This window comes from Eubalaena glacialis, chromosome 7 (genome assembly GCF_028564815.1).
Source record: "Eubalaena glacialis isolate mEubGla1 chromosome 7, mEubGla1.1.hap2.+ XY, whole genome shotgun sequence".
Classification (NCBI taxonomy): Eukaryota; Metazoa; Chordata; class Mammalia; order Artiodactyla; family Balaenidae; genus Eubalaena; species Eubalaena glacialis.
In genome coordinates this window covers 42307249-42331506 of record NC_083722.1, presented here as the reverse complement: position 1 = coordinate 42331506, position 24258 = coordinate 42307249, and the positions used below count along the sequence as shown (strand labels likewise).

At 35.6% G+C, this 24258-nt stretch overlaps 1 protein-coding gene across 1 annotated transcript in view; it reads right to left on the bottom strand.

The window, feature by feature from the left end:
* MLIP (muscular LMNA interacting protein) overlaps positions 1–24258 on the bottom strand; it is a 171290-nt gene that overhangs the window by 107394 nt on the left and 39638 nt on the right. The window contains exons 6-9 of the mRNA XM_061197454.1: positions 19892–19957; positions 19725–19808; positions 19548–19607; positions 7495–7539 (exon numbers count right to left, since the gene is read on the bottom strand). Of these exons, the coding sequence (XP_061053437.1) occupies positions 7495–7539; positions 19548–19607; positions 19725–19808; positions 19892–19957 (255 nt within the window). The remainder of the gene's footprint in view (positions 1–7494; positions 7540–19547; positions 19608–19724; positions 19809–19891; positions 19958–24258) is intronic.

Here is a 24258-nt window from a genome sequence, read left to right as displayed (position 1 = left end):
TTTCTTCACTGGGAATTATGACATAACAACAAGGTGATTTAGACATCCCCAGTACATTTTTATTTCATCTAATATAATGGACTTCATATCACTATTATGAGAAACTATTCCCAGAGAAAAAAACAGAATTAAATTTGAACCTCAGGGTGGAGTTAATATTTATAAAGCTACTGCAGATCCTTTATCAAAGAAAAAGAATATTGGCTTATGTGTATCATCACAAATATAACCAGATTCTTTCAACTAACCCAGTTGTGTCAAACCCTTTGAGAAGCTTCCCTCTGCTTGCCCAATACACGTTAACGTTTATTAAATTCTGTAGCTATAGTTATGTCATCAATATTGCAGCAATGATTTTTGAAAAGTAAGGAAAGATTGTCTGGTGAGCTGAGATTGGAAGGGTGAGTAGCAAGAGGAGGCTACTATATTTAAAAAACTGCCAATTGGTCAACTAAACTAAGGAACAGAAGCAACATGAGGTACCTAAAAATAAACTTGAAATTGGATTTGAACAGCACTGATGTTTTTAGTCATTTGATCTATCCACGTTAATACTAATCATGAAGAACGTTACAGATGAGTATAAGAATGATTCTTGTGTGAAACAAGATCCTGTAACGTATATTCTACAGCCTTTGACATCATTTTAATTACAAAAGAAAAAAAGTGAGAGGAAGATAGAGTAGGAGCATTTTAACCAGCATATCACCATTAAAAAGCAAACAAAACTTTAAAACAAACAGAGCAGTCAAAAAATTGGGAAAGTCAAAATTTCATATTTCAAAGAAAACCTGTTAAAGCGGTAGGTTATATGCAAACTGAAAGAGCTAAGACTAAGGAAAGAAATGAAGATTTGAGATCCACTGAAAAATAAATTGCTACACAAAACCACCAATTAGGCCAAGGCCACTTTGGAGAAACCATTTTCCTCTTCCAAGGACCTCATGCTGGAGGCACATAAAGTATATCCAAGCTCCTCAGTCATCGTCTAGAGTTGCTTTTCCTTGCAATCTGCAGCTTTTCCCCATTCTCGACTCATGGGTGTCAGGCATTACTCTAGCAGACACCCTTTTGGGAGATTGGGACAAAATTAAATTGTATCAGGTAAAAAGTATTGAACAGTTACTTTTGCCTTCACCCTATGCACTTCTACTTTGGGCAATATTTTCTTCCCTTTCGGCAGTCATGTCCCTCCTCCCTGAATATAACATCCAATTCAATAGGATTAAAATGTTTCCCTTTGACTTTTTCCCTGTTGACTTTAATTGTCTTGAGTTTTCTTTTCTTAAGGCTCAAAGAACTCTAATTAGTGATAATGTGTTAATTGAATTATTTTAGTTCTCCCAGATAAGACTGATCTACAGATAAGCAAAAAGGCAAAACTTAGAATATCAACAGAGCCCCTAATAATCCCTGAGTTGCTGAGCTTGGCATTGAGGAAATATAAAATTATAAAATGATAAGACACTGTCTTACCCTTAAGCTAGAGAACGTTCCTGTTATTTGTACATAAGGCACTACTCAAAAGATTGAATCCAAAAGAAGATGGGGTACATATATACAATGGCCTATTACTCAGCCATAGAAAAGAATGAAATAATGCCATTTGCAGCAACAAAGAGATTCCTAGAGATTATCATACCAAGCAAAGTAAGTCAGAAAGAGAAAGACAAATACCATATGATATCACTTATAAGTGGAATCTAAAATACGACACAAATGAACATATCTACGAAACAGAAACAGACACACAGACATAGAGAACAGACTTGCAGTTGCCAAGGGGGAGGAGAGGTGGGGAAGGAAAGGACTGGGAGTTGGGGATTAGCAGATGCAAACTACTCTATATAGAATGGATAAACAACAAGGTCCTACTGCATAGCACAGGGAATTATTCAATATCCTGTGATAAACCAACATGGAAAATAATATGAAAAAGAATCTATATATGTATAACTGACTCACTTTTCTGTACAGCAGAAATGAACACAACATTGTAAATCAACTACATTTCAATAAAATTTTAAAAAGTTGAATCCAATGGTGAGCATGGTAGTCACCAAAGACAGAGAGATATATGTATGAGGTGTCATATTTTTCTTGCTTCATACTGTTTATTCTACTTGTAGACCTTACCCTATATGAATATCTCACTAAGAGCTGTATTATGAGTTAATGATATGTCCCCAAAAGGTCTAAATATAAAAAGTAGAGTTGAAAGTATTTAAAAAGTTTGACTCAGTAATTTAGGGAATGATGATTCCACGTTGTTATTAACATAATTGGTAGGCAGAATAAAAGGACACAGTGACCAACGACAGTCACGGTTTGCATGTGAAAATGAGGAATAAAAAATCAGATCAAGGGAAGTGTGGCTGAAATATGGCGCCTTCATTTTTGGTGACATCTAAAATGATGATGAGAAGGACCAAAGCATAAAGGATGTCTCATTAAATCATTTCTCTTCTTCCTCATTTAGCTCAGCCTATATAATTACCTTCCTTGCCCTCCTCATCCCCTCTCACACATGCATACCTTGGAAAGATTTCTGAACAGTGGAAAAAAAAAAAAGGAAAGAAAGACAGAAAGAAGAATGATCAGCAGAGTGGAATTTCTTGCTTAAATTCTTCACAACTCATCAAATCTCTGGTCACAACCTATAGAAGCAGATTTGGATCCATGTCTGGATTTAAGTAGATTGGATTTGTCACCTCTTACTCTTAAGATCTATGGCTGCATTAGGGCACATCGCCTCTGAAACACTCCAGCCTAGCAACGTTTCCAAGCATAGCAACAAGGGGACTGTGTGAGGTGGCTTAATTGGAGAAGATGACCTTTATTTGAACATCTGTATATATAGACGGAAATATTCTTAATAAAGTTTGACACATTTTTAATATTCTGTGATATTTTGAAAGCAATATGCTTCCACTGTAATGATATTTTTCTGTCCCTCAAGCTCATTAAAATGAGATTTTACCTCTATGCTATATCATATTCAATAAAGCTGTCTTTGTTATTTCTCTGGCACTTAAAAGTAACTTCTTAAATGTACAGAGTTTATTAAATAAGTTGTTATCAATAGAATGTGACTCCAAATGACAGTTTTTTTGATAAATTAGTAATAGGTCCAAATACTTGCCCTATTTTCTGAGGTTGCTCTTTATTAAGAAAGCATACTGTGGTTTTGAATTACATGAGTGAAATGAATTTATACTGGTAGTAGTTAATGAAAAATAATAAACATTTACAAAGGCAAGTATAATGCAAAGAAAAAAAATAACATTCCCCTCCAAAGATGATAGAGTGAAAACAGAATGAAAGAGAAATTTAACTAGAAAATTCATTCCATTACATAGAGGGAAAGAAACTCTTTAAAAATGAGTGCCATGAGAAACGATCACTTGTAGATTAACTGATAAATTATGAGTTCATTTACATGTAAGCAAATCATTTAAAACATTAGAAATATACTAAACATTATCATCTTAGAAGTTGTCACCAAATATGAAATTATTCATTCAAAGTTTAGGCTGGAGTTTACTGGGGATGAAGAATTAATTTAGACCCAGAATATGAATACTAACGGATAAAATATTTAAGGAAGACAAGTTATTTCCAGCCCTTGTTGGTACACGCAAATAATAACAACAGGGGCTTTGACATAAGGAAGACCTGGGTTGGACTTTGCCTTCTCTGTGACTTTGTTTCCTCCTCCATAAAGTGGAGATTTGAAATAATCATACCCACTTCATAGGACTGGTATAAGGTTAAATGAGATAGTTAAAGCTGATTTGCAAGTTAAGAACTCAAAACACTAGTTATTATGATTGTTGAATTTGGCATCTGCTAAAAACAATCAAGTGAAATACGAATGATAAATTAATCAATCCCATAGGTGACCTGTGGAGATCAGGACCACTCAACGTGTTTGTTCGCCTTGTTTAAATTCTATGACACTTAAGAGAACCTCAATTAAATTACTTTAAACTGCAATTCAAGTACACGATGAATTGAAGAAAAACCTGGACTTTAATTAGTCTAAGTTGAAGGTCCTTTACTGTATCTGGCTCATCCTAAAAAACAGACTATGTGAAATGTAACAATATGTGCAATCAAGATTAAGAAAAGGAAATGAATTGTTTTACATGGATTTTCTTTCTTTTTTTGATGAAGGAAAGTCAGCTTTTCATCAAAGTCCCCTAAAGAGTAATTAGTCATATCATTTCTCATTATTTAATTAAACCACTCTCAACATCCCAGGAAAATTGGAAATCCAATGAACATACTGACACATTGAAAACTAGCAACTTTGTACATTTGTTTTAACATCAGCCAGTGCTCTGGCTAACTCTCCTCCAATTTCTGCAAGATTGCTCTTTCCTATTTTGTTTACTGTCTCCCACATGCTATGCTTCAGAAATGGGGACCTTGCTGGTCTATTCATCCCTCACACCCCAGTGACTCCACGTGAGTACTGGGGCATGGCAGACACTCAAATATTTGTCAAAATAGTGAAAAAAAGTGGAAAATTAAATAATAGAGCTAGGAACTGGCTACACTTTCTACTCATCACAATTCACAGACTATATACTATACTTTTAAAGAGCCCCCAGAAATAGGGATTTTGAGTGGACTGTGCTAAGCAGCTGAGACCATCCTCAAGTGTAACAAAACTTTTTTTTTTCTTGGTTCTAATGTAAGTCTTCCCTTTTTTTTCTCTCTGGTGCAGACGTTGGTAAACTGCATGATCCCTGCTTTAGAATTGAATCTAAGAAGCTCTACAAAGGCAATGATACACCAAGTCCCAGCAGGTGTATACTGTGAAGATGCCTACTTTCTTCAAAGTTTTGAAGAGAGATGGTAGAATTGAAATGTTACAGTCTGTAGGATTCTCAGATTTGCTGTTGAGTTTCCATGAGAGAGGAAGGGAGAAAAATGTAGAGATTAATTAATTAATTAAGGGAAAACTATTCAAGTTGTGCTTAATATAAGGCATTTGTAGCTCTGCTAATATGAATATTAGAATTTCTAGAAAAATATATTACAGTGTCGGGGGGAGAGATAAATTAGGAGGTTGGGATTAACATATATTTACGCACTACTATATATAAAATAGATAATCAACAAGGACCTACTGCATAGCACAGGGAACTCTACTCAATACTCTGTAATAACCTACATGGGAAAAGAACCTGGAAAAGAATAAATATATGTGTAACTAAATCACTTTGCTGTACACCAGAAACTAACACAACATCGTAAATCAGCTACACTCCAGTATAAAATAAAAAATTTTTTAAATAAAAAATAATTTAAAAAAATAAAAAAGTTTTTAAGAAAGAAAATATTACAGTATCATTCTTTTTTAAAAATCAGGACATAGTGTATTCAAGGTCAATTGTTGACGTATGATTAAGGCTTATAGCTAAGGAACACTTCTGTTCTAAAATTTCATTTTTCTCCTCAAAAAAACTGTATCAGACATCACTTAGTAAATGTAATAACTGAAACCAAATATTTACAAGTGTGACTTCTCTCTGATGGCAGCAAAAAACGGTTTTCCCATTCCACCATAAAATCATCCCATCTAGTCTTTCAAAAGACATGCACATATTTGAGGTGTCACAAACAACAATTCAAATGTCATTTTGTAAGAGAAATTAAAAAACAAAGCTTTTCCAAGAAACCAAATTTAATCAAAGTCAAGAATCTTATCTGAATTAGAGTTTATATTTGTTCGAGGTTATATTAAATCTATTTGATGATTCAGTGTTAACTTTGAATGACTCAAATTCTCTCACAAAGTTTGGGGCAAATGTTAACCTCCTTTAATCAAGTCGGATAACTGACAGAAGAACAATTTGACATAACCTCTAACTATGGAGATTAAAGCAGCTCCTCCAGAATTGTTTCCACTGCTATCAAATTATCCACCTCCAGGAGATGTGGGAGGAGGCATCAGCCCTCTGTACCTCATTGTAAATGAGTCTAAATCAGACGCACTTGGGTGCAAATTAGGAGTAGATGAGAAAGGAAGGTGAGAGTAAAGAATATTCTAGCTACTTTTTCTTGGGTCTGGCTCTTGTAGAATGTCTCAGTCACAAAAAAATAGAAGCATCTTTAGGGCCTTTCTTTTCTTATATCCAACTGAAGAATCAAGGAACTCAGCTAAATCATGGTGTGTCTAGTCTTTCCAAGATAAGGAGGGGGAAGAGAAGGGGGGAGACATGGATAAAGGGAGAAACAAAGGAAAAAGAGAGGGAAAAAGGGGGAGAACCATTATTTATTGAATCATTTCTATGTGTCAGACTACAGTAAGGGCTTTTCATATGTTAACAGTTATAAATCTTACATCAACTAAATATTAGTATCCCAATTTTATAGATGAAAAAATTAAGGCACAGAGAGGTTAAGTGACTTTCCAGGATTCATTAGCAAACAGCAACACTGTGATTAAAATTTGGGTATAGCCCGCTAAATGCCTCCACTCTTTTAAGTATTACTCCAAATGACTTCCAGTAATAACAGAAAATAACAGTGAAAACTTCTAGAAAATGTTCTAAGCAGTGTTCCTATCCATACCTTCTAAACATTATTTTCTGAATGTGATGAAGCTCAGTAACTTCACCCAATTTATTATCTGCCTTAGGGAGGTTCTAAAGAAGGCAGAAATGTATAAATTGCAAAGAAGATATGTCACAAAATTTATATTTACTAATTATTGACTCTGAATGGTGATGATGATGAAAACTACATAGTAGAAAATATGAAGTATAAACTAAAGGGAATAGTTTACTGGTTTGTTTTAAACTAAAAACTAAACATTTGCTTAGGAGACAATCTTGCTTACACTAGAATATGTTGGGTCAGAAGCAGAAGTTGGCCACATGATGGATTATTAGGTAAATAAAGAATAGGAATGGGATCAGGCTATGTGTGTGTGTGTGCATCTAGGACATTCGGAGCCAGATACCCACAATTAATTGAATCAAGTGTGTGAGTCTATACCTACATACCAATTATTACTATATTTTTGCTCATAGGTGGAAATTGATTTATTTGAAAACAATTTAAAGGAAAGAAAGCAACAAACTAGTCCAAATCAAATAAATTGGCAATCCTATTAGAAACAGACAAATCTTAATGTTTCAACTATATGCGTTGACTCTTTCAAAATAAGCACGATAAACCATTACAGAAATGAAAATGTCATCTAAGCCTTGATAATTAGAAAGACAGAAAGCAGGTGTTAGAATTCTGTTTGATTCTGCCAAACTAATCAAATGAGACCTCACTTAAGAAGGAATTTATTCAATAAACTTACCTGACATAACCTGATTTTCCACCTCTGGGCCAATCATACCATCCTACCCCTTCCATTTATGAAAAATTCAACTAATTCAATTTAAATGACTATATAATTGAGTTCCCTCCAAAGCATGCACATGCACCCATTAAAAAGGCAGTATGTATAATTATAAAGGGACTTACATATTTGGTTTCTCGACCAGCTGCTCTCGGAAGAGTTGTAGGTGTCTATATGAAAATAAAAACAATTACACTACTGAAGTAATCAAGAAAATGTTAAAAGATTCAACTTCTGGGGTAAATATGTTCACCTTTTTTTTTCCCTATTAAGACTTTCTAGCCATTACTCCCTCTTTTCTTTACAAAACCCCCTGTCCCTTTGAAAATTATTTCATTAAACACTATCACTTTATTATTTTTTTCATTGCTGTTATTGATCAGCTTTCTAGGAAATTGTATCTTATTTATTGATGATGTTCATTCATGGATCATAATAGTTCCTTATGTAATTTTGGCAATTTCAAAATTCACACAGAAGTCTCTGTCCCCTCAATTCTTTGAGCCGCTCAACTCCAAAGATACTCTTATCCACTCCATTTCAATCTTCCACTCCCAGGACCATTCCTAGATGTTACCTTCACAAATAAAATGGAAAAGTTTTGAAATTTCATTTTCACATCCTCCTCTTAGAACTCTACCTCCCAACTACCATCTTCATTTCTCAAATATCCCAAAACATTTCTTCAGCCTCACTGAGACTTCAAAATCAATGAGCCTTCCCAGCTCCGTTATGGCTTTACTGCCTCTCTCATTACATGTTTCATATTCTCAGCCATTTTAATAGTACCTTAATTTATCTTGCTTCCTTCTCTCCTTGTGAGAAACTCACAGAAACTAACAACAACAACAAAAACCTATATATGATGGACCGTATCATATATTTTCTCTAAATTTGTACTGGAGATGCAAAACATGGCTGAGGAAACTCTCTCAACCAAGCTAACTGATTTCATTAAAAATTTTGAAATAATATTGTACATCAACTATATTTCAATAAAAAATAAGAAATTAGCTATGGATACATGCAAGTGCACTTGGGTTGCAGGGAGGAATAGACTACAAAGGAGCACAAGGGAACTTTTTCTTTTGATGGAAGTTTTATATCTTGGATATGGTGGTGGCTACACAACTCTATGCTTTGTCAAAACTCATAGAACTGTATACTAAAAGGGAAAATTTTACAGTAGGTAAATTATACCTCAATAAACCTGACTTTTAAAACAGAACTATATAAGCTATAATAAAGAACTGAACATAGGGACTGAAGAATATAATAGATACTGAACAGATACTTGAACTGGAATATCAGATTGATGAATTCTCTTAGAGGCATTAGGAAGCAATAAATTAAGAAAATATTTAAAGATTAAGAGACATAGAATACAGAAGCAAAGGTGACAAAATCAGTCTAGTAAGAGTCCTAGGAGGAAAGAAATGTTTGAAAAAAATAATGACTAAAACTATCTTACATGTAAGGGGAAAAAAAGAGTGAAAACTTTAGGTGAAAGGTCAAAGAGATACATAAGAGAAAAACAAAGCACATTTAGACACATAATAGGAAAAATCAGTAACATCATAGATAAAGATAAAATTCTAAAAGATCACAGTGCCGCTCTGTAAATGATCACTCTGTAGCAGAGGAGTAAATATCATGCTGACAAAATACTTCACAAGTTATGTTGTTGATAAAAAAAGAACCTAGGCCAAAAACTGTTGAAAAGAGGGGATCTATAATTTTACATCCAGCAAAACTATACTTTAAAAGAAGGGAGGGCAGAGTCAAGATGGCGGTGTGAGAAGATGTGGAGTTCATGTCTCCCCACAACTAGGGCACATGCTGGACACTGGTGGGGGAACTCAATGCCCAAGGAAATGAGAGGAACCCCCAAGCGAACCGGTAGGATGTGAGGGGACTGAGGGGGGAGGAGAAGTGGAGGCCGGACAGGACGGGTGCCTCTGAGCGGTGGCTGAGAGGGGGGAGGGGTTCCCAAGTGGAGGGACCCTCAGGGGCTCAGATTGGGGGGAGTGTACCCAGAGTTTCTCCTGCCCAATCAGCTGGGGAAGTCTGCCCAGCTCTTGGGCCACGTCCTATGCATTCAGAGTCACCCTCTGGGCTGCGTTGGTCCCAGGGGCATAGGATGGAGGCCAGGAGGAGAACAAGAGAAGCAGGAGGGAGGGGCCCTCCAGGACCAAAGGAGCAGGAGAGGCACGGAGGGCATTTGCTTTGCCTACTTGAGCCTGGGAAGCCTGCTGGGCTACCAGGTGGGGTCCCCTGCTCTCTGAGACCAGAGGTGGGAGGCACACCTGGGCCCCTTCTGTTCCATTAAGTCTAAGCCCCACCCCCCATACCTCCCAGGGCCTTTTCCAGCCCTGTGGGTCGTAAGCATAGGTCCCACCCACTGCCCAAACCCCACCCTTGCTTAGGACCTGCCCTCCACAGTCAAGGCCTTTTCCACCTTTTTGGTTTTTTTCTCCTCCTCTTTCTTACTATTGTGGTTCTGTTTTACCTTCTGGTTGTTGTTTCATCTATATTTTTATATTCTTTCTAACATATCTGTTAGTTTCCTAGTCTAATTTTATTTTTTACTTTGTTATTGTTCTTTTTTTTTTTTTCTGCTGCCCTGCACAGCTTGCAGGATATTGGTTCACAAGCTGGGGGTCAGGCCAAAGGTCCTGTGATGGGAGCTCTGAGTCCAAACCACTGGACTAACAGAGAACCTCAGACCCCAAGGAATATTCATCAGAGTGAGGTCTCCCAAAGGTCCTCATCTTGGCACTAAGACCCAGCTATACCCAACAGCCTACAAACTCCAGTGTTGGAAGCCTCAGACCAAACAACCAGTAAGACAGGAACACAATCCCACTCATCAAAAAAAAAAAAAAAATTAGAAGGCAAAAAATATGTCACAGATGAAGGAGCAAGGTAAAAACCTACAAGACCAAATAAATGAAGAGGATATTGGCAATCTACCTGAAAAAGAATTCAGAGTAATGATAGTAAAGATGATCCAGAATCTCGGAAGTAGAATGGAAGCATGGATTGAGAAAATACAAGATATGTTTCACAAAGGTCTAGAAGAACTAAAGAACAAACAAACAGAGATGAACAACACAATAACTGAAATGAAAAATACACTAGAAGGAATCAATAACAGAATAACTGAGGCAGAAGAATGAGTAAGTGAGCTGGAAGACAAAATGGTGGAAATAACTGCCAAGGAGCAGAATAAAGAAAAAAGAATGAAAAAAATTGAAGACAAGCTCAGAGACCTCTGGAACAACACTAAACACACCAACATTCAAATTATAGGGGTCCCCAAAGAAGAAGAGAAAAAGAAGGGGTCTGAGAAAATATTTGAAAAGATTATAGTGGAAAACTTCCCACTATAATCCTTTCCCATGGAAAAGGAAAGTCACCCAAGCCCAGGAAGCACAGAGAGTTCCGTACAAGATAAACCCTATGAGAAACACACCAAGACACACATTAATCAAAAAAACAAAAATTAAGTTCAAAGTAAAAATATTAAAAGCAGCAAGGGAAAAACAAAAAATAACATACAAAGGAATCCCCATAAGGTTATCAGCTGATTTTTTAGCAGAAACTCTGCAGGCCAAAAGGGAGTGGCAGGATATACTTAAAGTGATGAAAGAGAAAAATCTACAACCATGATTACTCTACCCAGCAAGGATCTCATTCAGATTCGACAGAGAAATCAAAAGCTTTTCAGACAGGCAAAACCTAAGAGAATTCAGCACCACCAAACCAGCTTTACAACAAATGCTAAAGAAACTTCTCTAGGCGGGAAACACAAGAGAAGAAAATGACCCACAAAAACAAACCCAAAAACAAGACACCCACTTCAGACCTAGGGACACATACAGACTAAAAGTGAGGGGATGTAAAAAAGATACTCCATGCAAATGGAAATCAAAAGAAAGCTAGAGTAGCAATACTCATATCAGATAAAATAGACTTAAAAATAAAGACTGTTACAAGAGATAAGGAAGGACACTACGTAATGTTCAAGGTATCAATTCAGGAAGAAGATATAACAATTATAAATGTTTATGCACCCAACATAGGAGCACCTCAATACATAAGGCAAATGTTAACAACCATGAATGGGGAAATCGACAGTAACACAATAGTAGAAGGGGACTTTAACACCCCAGTTACACCAATGAACAGATCATCCAAACAGAATATAAATAAGGAAACAAAAGCTTTAAATAACACAATAGACCAGATAGATTTAACTGATATTTATAGAACATTCCACCTGAAAGTGGCAGAATAAACTTTCTTCTCAAGTGCACACAGAACATTCTTCAGGATAGATCACATCTGGGGTCAAAAATCAAGCCTTGGAAAATTTAAGAAAACTGAAATCATATCAAACATCTTTTCTGACGACAACACTATGAAACTGGAAACTAATTACAGGAAAAAAAACTGTAAAAAACACAAATACATGGAGGCTAAACAGTGCATTACTAAATAACCAAGAGATCACTGAAGAAATTAAAGAAGAAATAAAAAAATACATAGAAACAAATGACAATGAAAACATGATGACCCAAAACCTCTGGGACTCAGCAAAAGCAGTTCTAAGAGGGAAGTTTATAGCGATTCAATCTCACCTCAAGAAACAAGAAAAATCTCAGATAAACAATCTAACACTACCCCTAAAGCAACTAGAGAAAGAACAACAAAGAAAACTCAAAGTCAGGAGAAGGAAAGAAATCAAAAAGAACAGAGTAGAAATGAAGAAAACAATAGCAAAGATCAATAGAACTAAAAGTTGGTTCTTTGAGAAGATAAACAAAATTGATAAATCCTTAGCCAAACTCATCAAGAAAAAAAGGGAGAGGATGCAAATCAATAAAATTAGAAATGAAAAAGGAGGAATCACAACTGACACCACAGAAATACAAAGAATTATAAGAGACTACTCCACACAACTATATGCCAATAAAATGGACAACCTGGAAGAAATGGAAAATTTTTTGGAAAGGTACAATTTTCCAAGACTGAACCAGGAAGGATTAGAAAATATAAACAGACCTATCACAAGTAATGAAATTGAAACTGTAATTAAAAATCTTCCAACAAACAAAAGCCCAGGCCCGGATGGCTTCACAGGTGAATTCTATCAAACATTTAGAGAGAAGCTAACACCCATCTTTCTCAAACTCTTCCAAAAAATTGCAGAGGGAGGAACACTCCCACATTCATTTTACGAAGTCACCATCACCCTGATACCAAAACCAGAAAAGATATCACAAAAAAAAATTATAGACCAATATCACTGATGAACATAGATGCAAAAATCCTCAACAAAATGCTAGCAAACAGAATACAACAACATATTAAAAGGATCATACACCATGATCAAGTGGGATTTATCCCAGGGATGCAAGGATTCTTCAATATATGCAAATCAATCAATGTGATACACCATATTAACAAATTAAGGCATAAAAACCATATGATCACCTCAATAGATGCAGAAAAAGCTTCTGACAAAATACAACACTGATTTATGACAAAATCTCTCCAGAAAATGAGCATAGAGGGAACCTACCTCAACATAATAAAGGCCATATATGATAAACCCACAGTAAACCACATACCCAAAGGAGAAAAATTGAAAGCATTTCCTCTAAGATCAGGAACAAGACAAGGATGTCCACTTTTGCCACTCCTATTCAACATAGTTTTGGAAGTCCTAGCCACAACAATCAGAGAAGAAAAACAAATAAAAGGAATACAAATTGGAAAAGAAGAAGTAAAACTGTCACTGTTTGCAGAAGACATGATACTATACATAGAAAATCCTAAAGATGCCACCGGAAAACTACTAGAACTAATCAATGAATTTGGTAAGGTGCAGGATACAAAATTAATGCACAGAAATCTCTGGCCTTCCTATGCAGCAACAATGAAAAATCAGAAAGAGAAATTAAGGAAACAATCCCATCTACCATAAAATACCTAGGAATAAACCTGCCTAAGGAGGCGAAAGACTTGTACTCAGAAAACTATAAAACACTGATGAAAGAAATCAAAGATTACATAAACAGTTGGAGAAATATGCCATGTTCTTGGATTGGAAGAATCAATATTGTGAAAATGACTATACTACCCAAAGCAATCTACAGATTCAGTGCAATCCCTATCAAACTACTAATGGCATTCTTCACAGAATTAGAACACAAAATGTTGCAATTCATATGGAAACACAAAAGACCCCAAATAGCCAAAGCAATCTTGAGAAAGAAAAATGGAGCTGAAGGAATCAGGCTCCCCGACTTCAAACTACATTACAAAGCTACAGTAATCAAGACAGTATGGTACTGGCACAAAAACAGAAATATAGATCAATGGTAAAGGATACAAAGCCCAGAGATAAACCTACGCACATACGGTCACTTAATTTATGACTTAACATACTTAACATACAATGGAGAAAAGACAGCCTCTTCAATAAGTGGTGCTAGGAAAACTGGACAGCTACATGTAAAAGAATGAAATTAGAACACTACCTAACAACATACACAAAAATAAACTCCAAATAGATTAAAGATCTAAATGTAAGTCTGGACACTATAAAACTCTTAGAGGAAAACATAGGAAAAACACTCTTTGACATAAACCACAGCAAGATCTTTTTGGACCCAACTCTTAGATTAATAAAAACAAAATAGAAAACAAAATAGTAAATAAAAACAAAAATAAACATATGGGACCTAATTAAGCTTAAAACTTTTGCACAGCAAAGGAAACCATAAACCAGATGAAAAGACAACCCTCAGAATGGGAGAAAATATTTGCAAATGAATCAAAGGACAAAGGATTAATCTCCAAAATATACAAACAGCTCATGGAGCTCAATATCAGAAAAACAAACAATCCAATTAAAAAATGAGCAGAAGGCCTAAATAGACATTTCACCAAAGAAGACATACAGCTGGCCAAGAGGCACATGAAAAGATGCTCTACATCACTAATAATTAGAGAAAGGCAAATCAAAACTACAATGAGCAATCACCTCACACCCGTCAGATGGCCATTATCAAAAAAATCTAGAAACAGTAAATGCTGGAAAGGGTGTGGTGAAAAGGGAACCCTCTTGCACTGTTGGTGGGAATGTAAATTGATGCAACCACTATGGAGAACAGTATGGAGGTTCCTTAAAGAACTAAAAATAGAACTACCATATGACCCAACAATCCCACTACTGGGCACATACCCTGAGAAAACCATAATTCTAAAAGAGACATGTGGGCTTCACTGGTGGAGCAGTGGTTAAGAATCCATCTACCAATGCAGGGGACACGGGTTCAAACCCTGGTCTGGGAATATCCCACATGCCGCAGAGCAACTAAGCCTGTGCACCACAACTACTGAGCCTGCACTATAGAGCCCACGAGCCACAACTACTGAGCTCATGTGCCACAAATACTGAAGCCCACCTGCCTAGAGCCCATGCTCCACGACAAGACAAGCCACTGCAACGAGGAGCCCACGCACCAAAATGAAGAGTAGCCCCCACTCACCACGCTAGAGAAAACCCGCATGCAGCAATGAAGACCCAATGCAGCCAAAATTAAATAAATTAAATAAATTAATTTTAAAAATTTTTTTAAATAAAAGAGATGCACCACAATGTTCATTGCAGCACTATTTATAATAGCCAGGACATGGAACCAACCTAAATGTCCATCCACAGATGAATGGATAAAGAACATGTGGCACATATATACGATGGAATATTACTCACCATAAAAAGAAACAAAATTGAGTTATTTGTAGTGAGGTGGATGGACCTACAATCTGTCACAGAGAGTAAAGTAAGTCAGAAAGAGAAAAACAAATACCATATGCTAACGCATATATATGGAATCTAAAATTTTTTTAAAATGGTACTGATGAACCTAGTGGCAGGGCAGGAATAAAGCCTTAGACATAGAGAATGGACTTGAGGACATGGAGGTTGGGGGAGGGGGAAGCTGGAGCAAAGTGAGAGTAGCATCGACATATATACATTACCAAATGTAAAATAGATAGCTAGTGGGAAGCAGTAGCATAGCACAGGGAAATCAGCTTTGTGCTTTGCGACGACCTAGAGGGGTGGGATAGGGAAGGTGGGAGAGAGGCTCAAGAGGGAGGGGATATGGGGATATATATGTATGCATATGGCTGATTCACTTTGTTGTACAACAGCGATTAACACAGTACTGTGAAGCAATTATACTCCAATAAAGATCTATTAAAAATAAATAAATAAATTTAACTAAAAATAAATAAATAAAAGGGCAAAATAATGATAATCTCAGGAACACAGGCAATAGAATCAATACAACAAGACCTTATTGAATACAACAAAGAGGTCAACAAGAAGAAAAATAAATCCAGGAAAATCTATGAATGTGTAAGAAATGAGGATCTAAATAAAGTGTAAGTGTCTAAATAAAGAAGAAATCAAGAAAAATATAACCATTAAAATTCAGATCTAGAAGTCCAAAAAATACTAACAAACTATGTCTACATACATATGTATAGATAGATAGATAGATAGATAGATCAATCTTGATTAAAAATAACAGGAAAGTGAAAAATGCTGTGGTACTTAAGTTTAGAAAAAGATATATGTAAGCTTTAAAATTGATAGGAAAATAAGCATAATTATTGTCTTTAATAATTTAGACGTAAATATGAAAAGTAACAAAAATGTAAAGTAAAATTTTCAAAATTTTCAAACCAGTAAATATCAAAATATCCAAAGTAAAGCAGGAAAGTCAAAAAAGAAAACATTTCAAGTAGCAAATATAAAATAAGATAGGAGATATTAGTCCTAATATAAGAAGAATTACAGTAATTGTTAATGGCTTAAGGTCCCAGATAAACAGAATTTCAGATCAAATATAAAAGTGATATCTAGAAGTATGTTGTCTTGAAGAAAATAAGATGAGTGTACAAAAAGATAAAAAAATAAAGTAATAGAAAATAGTAAAAAAATAATAATAATAGAAAAAAGTAATAAAAGATACATCTAGGAAAACATGAATTAAAAATTACATATATGTTATGTATCAATATATAAGGTCACAATTTTCATATGAGACTAAAAAGAACAGCCTCAGGTTCACAAGGACTGTATAGGCTACTAAAGGCTAGAAAAATCAAAACAATGAGAATAAATACGTAAGCAATAGCAATATAGTTTCAAAATCAAAGTCAAATCTTATGAACACTTCTCTAGCCTTATTCGTTCTCTTTTTCTTGGCAACAATCACCACGATCACGCTCTCTTAAACACTGTGCTCTTGTAGCTTCCATGTTACCACACTGCTCTGACCACAATAGATTTTCATTCTCCTTGATTGGACCTGCAATATTTTGTTCCTGGGAGCTCCGTACAGGGTGTCCACAGCATCGACGTACCAGTCATCCCCCGATCCCTCCTACCAGCTCCAGCAGACAGGTTTAAGGCCTCCCTGACACACATCTTGAACTTATCCTATCCAAATAAACATAACCCTCTTCCCTCCACCACACTGAGCCTCCTTCACGTTTGTCTACAGTCGAGGCAAAGAGCGGGAGCTCTTCCACGATTCTCCTCTCCTTCTCTGCACACATCCAAACCCAAGCAAGGCTGCAATATCTCTTTCATACCCAGTGCTTCTCTGCAGCTCCTCTGCACCAGGCCACCGTCATGTTTCCTGTTCACCGTACTGCAACCACACTGGCCTTCTTCATGCACACTAAGCTCTTTCCTGCCAGGATATTTGTACATGCTTACTCCTCTTCCTGAAAGCTATTCTCCCTGATCTTTCTATGACTGGCTTCTTTCATTCATGGTCTCAGTTTGAATTCTACTTTCGGATCGTTATATCCAAAGTACACCTCTCAGTGTGGAGAAAAAGGAACCCTCCTACCTTGTTGGTGGGAATGTAAATTGGTGCAACCACTATGGAGAACAGTATGGAGGTTCCTTAAAAAACTAAAAATAGAACTACCATATGATCCTGCAATCCCACTCCTGGGCATATATCCAGAGAAAACTCCAATTTGAAAAGATACATGCACCCCAATGTTCATTGCAGCACTATTTACAATAGTCAAGACATGGAAGCAACCTAAATGTCTGTTGACAGATGCATGGATAAAGAAGATGTGGTACATATATACAATGGAACGTTACTCAGCCAGAAAAAATAATGAAATAATGCCATTTGCAGCAACATGGATGGACCTAGCAATTATCATACTAACTTATGTAAGTCAGACAAAGACAAATACTGTATGATATCACTTATATGTGGAATCTAAAAAAAAAAAAGATACAAATGAACTTATTTACAAAACAGAACAGACCCACAGACATAGAAAACAAATTTATGGTTACCAAAGGGGAAAGGGGGTGTGGGGAGGGGTACATTAGGAGGCTGGGATTAACATATACATACTCCTATATATAAAATAGATAAACAACAAGGCCCTACTGTATAGCATAGGGAACTATACTCAATATTTTGTAATAACCTATAAGGGCAAAGAATCTGAAAAAGAATACATATCTGTATATTTGTATAACTCAATCACTGTGCTGTAACCTGAAACTAACACTACATTGTAAATCAACTCTACTTCAATTAAAAAAAAAAGTACGCCTCTCCGATTACTCTGCCTTGCTCACACTTATCACCATAGTACCTCACAGTGCCAAGCCCATAGTAAGCACTAATAAATATTTGTTAAATGAAATAATTGCCTTAAATTGAATGGCCTAGAATAATGTATCTTTAACACTATAAGCGTTAAATATTTGTTAAATAAATCAATAATACAGGTTATTACTCATATGTTACTTAAGTCCTATTCCTATTACATTTAATATAATATAGGGTATTTTTACATGTTCAACAAATGAAATGAGAAAAAAATACATTTAAAATTTATATAGTCTCTGGCAAATCAAACTTTTCTATCTTTAGATTAAAAGACTTAAAGAATATACAAAACAGGTTACAAATAGAGAAGCTATAACTATCCATTTGCAGGTTCTCTCTACTAAAATATAATAATATTGACAATGAGTGATTACCTGGCTTCTACATCATTATTAAAGGATGTTCATCTATAATGTTCCAATTGAAAATTAGAAATACTCTTTTAGTTATAGGCAATTCTGTACATTTAAAATCTACTTTAAACACAACTTTATAAATCAACTCTAATAAAAATTTTTAAATAAGTAAAATAAAATAAAATCTACTTTATACATACAATGTCCAATTTTGAAAAAGAATATGCAAAAAGTATTTATACTAATTCCAAGAGAGAAAATAAGACTGACCAAAAAAGCCTAACAATTATCAATAAAAGAAAAACCACAATCATTTTGAAATTTGGGTAAGTAGAGCTGTACAAAGCATTCAAAAAATAATAACTTGGAGAAATGTAATATTTCATCCCAACAAATGAAAAAGGCTACATGATAAGAAGGGAGTACTTAAATATTCAATTATAATAATGGTTTAGTAGTCCTCAAATGATCTAAAATATCCAGGATTCTGTCCCTCTAAGTCAACGAACAATGAAATAAATTCAGTTAACCAAAAGAAAAGAATTCCAGAAATAATACCAGTGTTAAAGCTCTAAGACTAACACTACTTTAGTCTACCTCATTTTCAGTTTCTACAAGTCTAAGGGCTCTGAATTACATAAGGACTGAAGCTATGGTTTGGGATGAGAATAAGTCACAAATTCTACATACAGTTCTATGTCTTAAATGCCAACATATAACAACACAGTCTAATACTTTGGCTTTCAAACTGTTTTGAACTTGACCTACAGTTAGAAATAGATTTTACTGCAACCTATATACCCATGCCTATACCTGTACATGTAAACGAATTGAAATAAATGTCAACAATACCTACTCACTGCTTGGAATAATACAGTCTGATTGATAGTTTACATTCTTATTATTCTATTTTTAATATGCTGTTTGCTAACAACAAATAAACAAACAAAAAACAAAAAAAACCACAATGCTAGTTGCTATCCACTAATTTCCCAAATCACTACTGGGCCTTGACCTGCAGTTTAAAAATCATTAATCTAGTAACTCTTATGGTTCAGTAAATTATATTAAATACATACATACTTTGATTGTGTCAGAACCCAAAAATGTCTGTAGGGAACTTGAAGGAGAATCAGAAGAATGCTAGAAAAAAAAAAAAAAAGAGGACAAGCTTATGATGCATCCATCCTAGCCAAGCAGAGGGAAATGAAGTGAAGCAAAGCAAAGGTTTGAATTGCATGGTCTAGTCTAAGGCATTACCATAGACAAGGAATCCTGTAAGACCTTATCAATGGTAGCACAGAGCTCTTCAGTTTGCTGCCTGAGCTGTTCAGGGGAACACAACTGGAAGAATTGAAACCAGGTACTGGATTAGCAATGAGTTTCGGGATTGCATTTCAAAAGCAGGGGTGATCTGAAGCCATTACCTCCAGAGGTGGATCTAATGTGTTGTCCTTGGAGATGCTCTCTGTCTTGGCTGGTTCGTCTAGTGCCTAGTGATAATAAATGAAATAGTTCTCATGTGAGGATTTTAGTCAAATATACATGTAGTATAGTCTGAATTCAAAGAAAGCCCTGTATGTCTCAAGAAGAAATATCTTTGAAACATTTGATGAGCTATTCTCTGAACTGGAGGCATTGCCCACAACTGCCTACTTTCTCCTGTGGAACTAGTATCTCCAATATAAGGAGTCTTGTAGTTCTTGTGGGCACAAGCCCCATTGGCTTTTGGAGCTAAGTATTTTGGGGGCTTGTCCCTTGGGTGGGAGGCTTAAAAGCTGGGACATTAGATGTGCAGCCTAAAACCTCAGGGCAAAGTTGGGAGCTGGGGTTTCCCTCCCAATTGTTTGACACTGTGCCAGGGATGGAGTTGATGGCAAGAATGTATCTCAGCCATTCCTGCCAGGTTTTGTATGGGTATTTTCTTATTAATCTGAGATGCTGGAGTCACTCAGCTGGTTTCTGGATTTCTCTCAGAGGGAATTTCTCCATGTGCAGCTTTATATTCAATGTGTCCCTAGGAGGAGAGAAGTTCAGAAGCTGCCTATGTTGCAATCTTGGTCCATCCCCTTCATCATTTCTAATATTTATTTGTGTCCACCTGCTTTTTTTCTTAATCAAATTCCATGTAGAATTATCCATTTCTAATCTCTTAATTGGACTAACTTTTGGCTTTGATCTTCTTTGGCATACTCACTTTCCATTTCAGTAGTTTCTGTTCATATCTTTACTATTTATTTCCTTCTACATTCTTTGGATTTATCCTATTTTCCCTCAAAGAATCCCTTTTGTTGCATTCTACAAGTTGTGATATGTTGTATGGTCACTGTCATTCAATTCTAAATACATTTTTAGATATTTCCATTAAGGTAGTTTTTCTTTCTAATTTTTTTAAAATACAAGGGTTTTTTCCCCCCAATTTTTAAATTACCTACTTATTTAGTTATAACCATAGAACTCCTCAAAATAGCCATTTCTTATGTAGTGTGAGATTTATGGTATAAGACATGATTAGTTTTTTGTAAATATTCCATTTATGTTAAAGAAAACATCTATTCTCTAATTGTAAATATTCCATTTACAATTAGAGAATTGTAAATATTCCATTTATGCTAAAGAAAACATCTATTCTCTAATTGTTGGCTGCAGAGCTCTGTGTGTGTGTGTTTGTGCGTGTGTGTGTGTATGTATCTATCAGATCAAGATTTTTCTTTTTTTTTTTCAAATCATCTTAGTTTTACCACTTTCTTTTGTATGCTTATTCTATTAATAATTGAAAGTCATTAATTAATTGAAAGTCACCATAAAATCTCACAGAATTGTAGTGAGTCTGTTAATTTCTCCCTGTGATCTTAGCAATTTTTCTCAATGTAGTTTGAAACCATTTTATTAGCTACATTCATAATTAGAAGAAGTATACCTTCCTCATGAATTAAAGATTTGTCATTATAAGGTAACCCTCTATATCCCTAATAGTGCTTTGTGTCTTAATCTCTATTTTGCCCGATACAACCCAATGTTTTTATTAGCATATACCTAAGATGCAAAATGGAAATAGACTACATCTCTGTGTCACCGACAGAGAGCCATGCTGAATGACCAAGTTGAGCTATACCCCACTGTGATGTGGGGAGGAAATAAACATTTATTATGTTAAGCTATCTCCCTTATTTCAATAACTCACAAAGGAAAATACTATCTGAAAATCATTTTTTGAAAATCTATTTCTCTGCATTAAATAAAATATAAAACATTGGCTATGATAACCTAATAGAAACCCTTGAGACTGCCTCTTTCCTACCATAAAAAAATTCTCTTTTCCTCTCCTCCTCCATCCTCTATATTTTTGATTAATCATGAGTAATGGATAGCAAGGAACAGAAAATGTCATAAAGATAACTCCTTGCTGGTGTTCAGACAGCTTAATTTTTCCTTGACATGGTGTTCTAATCATCTCCTATTTACCCTGTTGGTGGGGGAGGGGAAGGGCTTCCCACTCTGTGGTGATGGGGATGGCCAAATACATGACACCTGACACTGGACAGATGAAATCAACAGCAGTTTAATAGTCAGAGGTGGTCACGGCCCAGGGGAAGAAACTGTGCATTCCATCAGGGCCACATAAGAGCTGTGCTCGGGGAACAGTGAACAACAGGGGCTGTGGAAGGCAGGTTTTGTAGAATCAAGAGAGTGAGGCGTCCCTGCTTCCTTAGAAGGGTGTGGTCAGCTTGTTAGATTAAGTAGGCACTGCACCTGGTCGGTTTGATAGGGAGGGTTAGGGGACCTTATCTGGGGGAGCAGAGTGGGGAGGTGAGCTTGCAATTAGACCAGCTGAGGCCCTCCCAATTCTACCAGGTGCCAAGCAGGTAGTATCGGGCCTTAATTTTAGGCTTTACACTACACATGGCTTCTAACTATGATGATCATTATAGAGAAGAAAAAAGTCAGAAATTAATGACCCAGAGGGAGGGGATATAGGTATACATATAGCTGATTCAGTTCATTGTAGAGCAGAAGCTAACACAACATTGTAAAGCAATTATACTCCAAAAAAAAAAAAAAAAAAAAAAAAAAAGTCATAGACTGGGAGAAAATACTTGCAAAGTAAAAAAAGAAAAAAAAAAGAAAAAGAAAAAATTTAATTAGTGACCAGGATTAGCAACAAACTCCTTAGGAGAGAACCTTGGTCTAGCTCTTCCTCGCTCTCCAACAACACCTTCTACCCACTCCTCACTTGCATGCTGCTCTTTAACCACAACGGATCACTTGAGTTCTTTGAACTTGTGCTGACCTTCCAAGCACACGTTATTAACTTTGCCTAGATTATCCCTCCTCCACCCTCAGCTCACTTAGAATTCGTATTCGTCCTAAAAATCCTAATCCAGCTCCTGTATAATGTTTTTTGGCGTTTGCACCAGGCAAAATCTGCCCCTCCCTCCTTGGGGCACCGCATCATTCCATACATGCCTTAAGCATATTGTATCATCATTACTCTTCAACTGTATCTCCTCTCTACTGGACCATTTGTCCTATAACAATTAGGAAACTATGGTATTTATCTTGGTGGTCTCAGGATAGAGCACATGATATGTCTTCAGTAAAGATCTTTAGGATGACTTGAAAGGGCAGACTGACAAATAAATGGAGTTAAATGAATAAATGATTCATAGAAAGAATATGATCTTAATATGCCTCAGTAAAATGCTCTAGAGAAGGAGTTTAAACTCTGAATATTTTAAGTAACAATTTATTTTCCCATATTTCTTAAATTTGTTTACCATCAAAGATCTGAGTATGTGATCCATGTTAATATAATGAGCGAATATTTTTTCAGCCAAAATCAAATAAGGTTATTATCTTGGTTAGTTCGTGGGAAATTACTATAGGCAAACACAACTTTTATTATGCTACTTAAAGTATTGAAATTTACTCAAAGAATGAAAAAACTATCTACTCAGAATGCTTGGAAAATTAAGGAAGATAACTAGTATTCAGTCAGTAATGCTGAAACTTTGAAATGGAGACAATACTCGAACTGCATTAAAATTTGGAAGGGGGATTATTTTGAGTTTGAATAGCCTTGAAATTCACTAGAATTGATTTTTTTATTGACAAAGAGTTCTCTGTCAAATATATCATCTTGATCCACTCCTTCTAGCAGCCATAAAAAGTAGGTTTTTTCTCTGTAGTACAAAAATGTATTAAAAGAAAATATATTAAATCTCCATTAATGTGAAGCCTGACCATAGATTGTTTTTTGACAACTTAACCAGCAGGATTGTATTGATGTTTCTTTAGATTTATTCATTTTGAGTGAAGTTCTCTCAGAATATTCTCCAATAAAAGATTTTATTTAAAAAACATATATTTTCTACCAAACTGTCTGATAGCCAAGTGAGGCATAAATGGAACATGCTTTGAATCCTATTTTTAAAGATTCTTAACTAATGGTTAGAAATAGTCTCATTAAAAGTGGTTATATTTTGCTCAGCACAAACAACTTTGGGGCCCAGTTTTTGAAAAGAGACATAGTGAATCTCCTTTTAGAGGAAAATAGTTTCTGAGCTCAGCATGACATTATAATTAAGAGGCAAGAACTAGCAGCAAGCATTGTAAATCAAAGTCTTTATGAGAATATATGCCCACACACTGTAATAGGCGTTCCCCATCCAGAAGGAGCATCTCTCATGGAATTGCAAACACTGTTAAGTCAGATATATTGAATCAGCAGACTGATTAGAACCTGCTCTCTTTGGAAATAGGATTAAGTTCTAAAAATCTGAAAATAGAATGA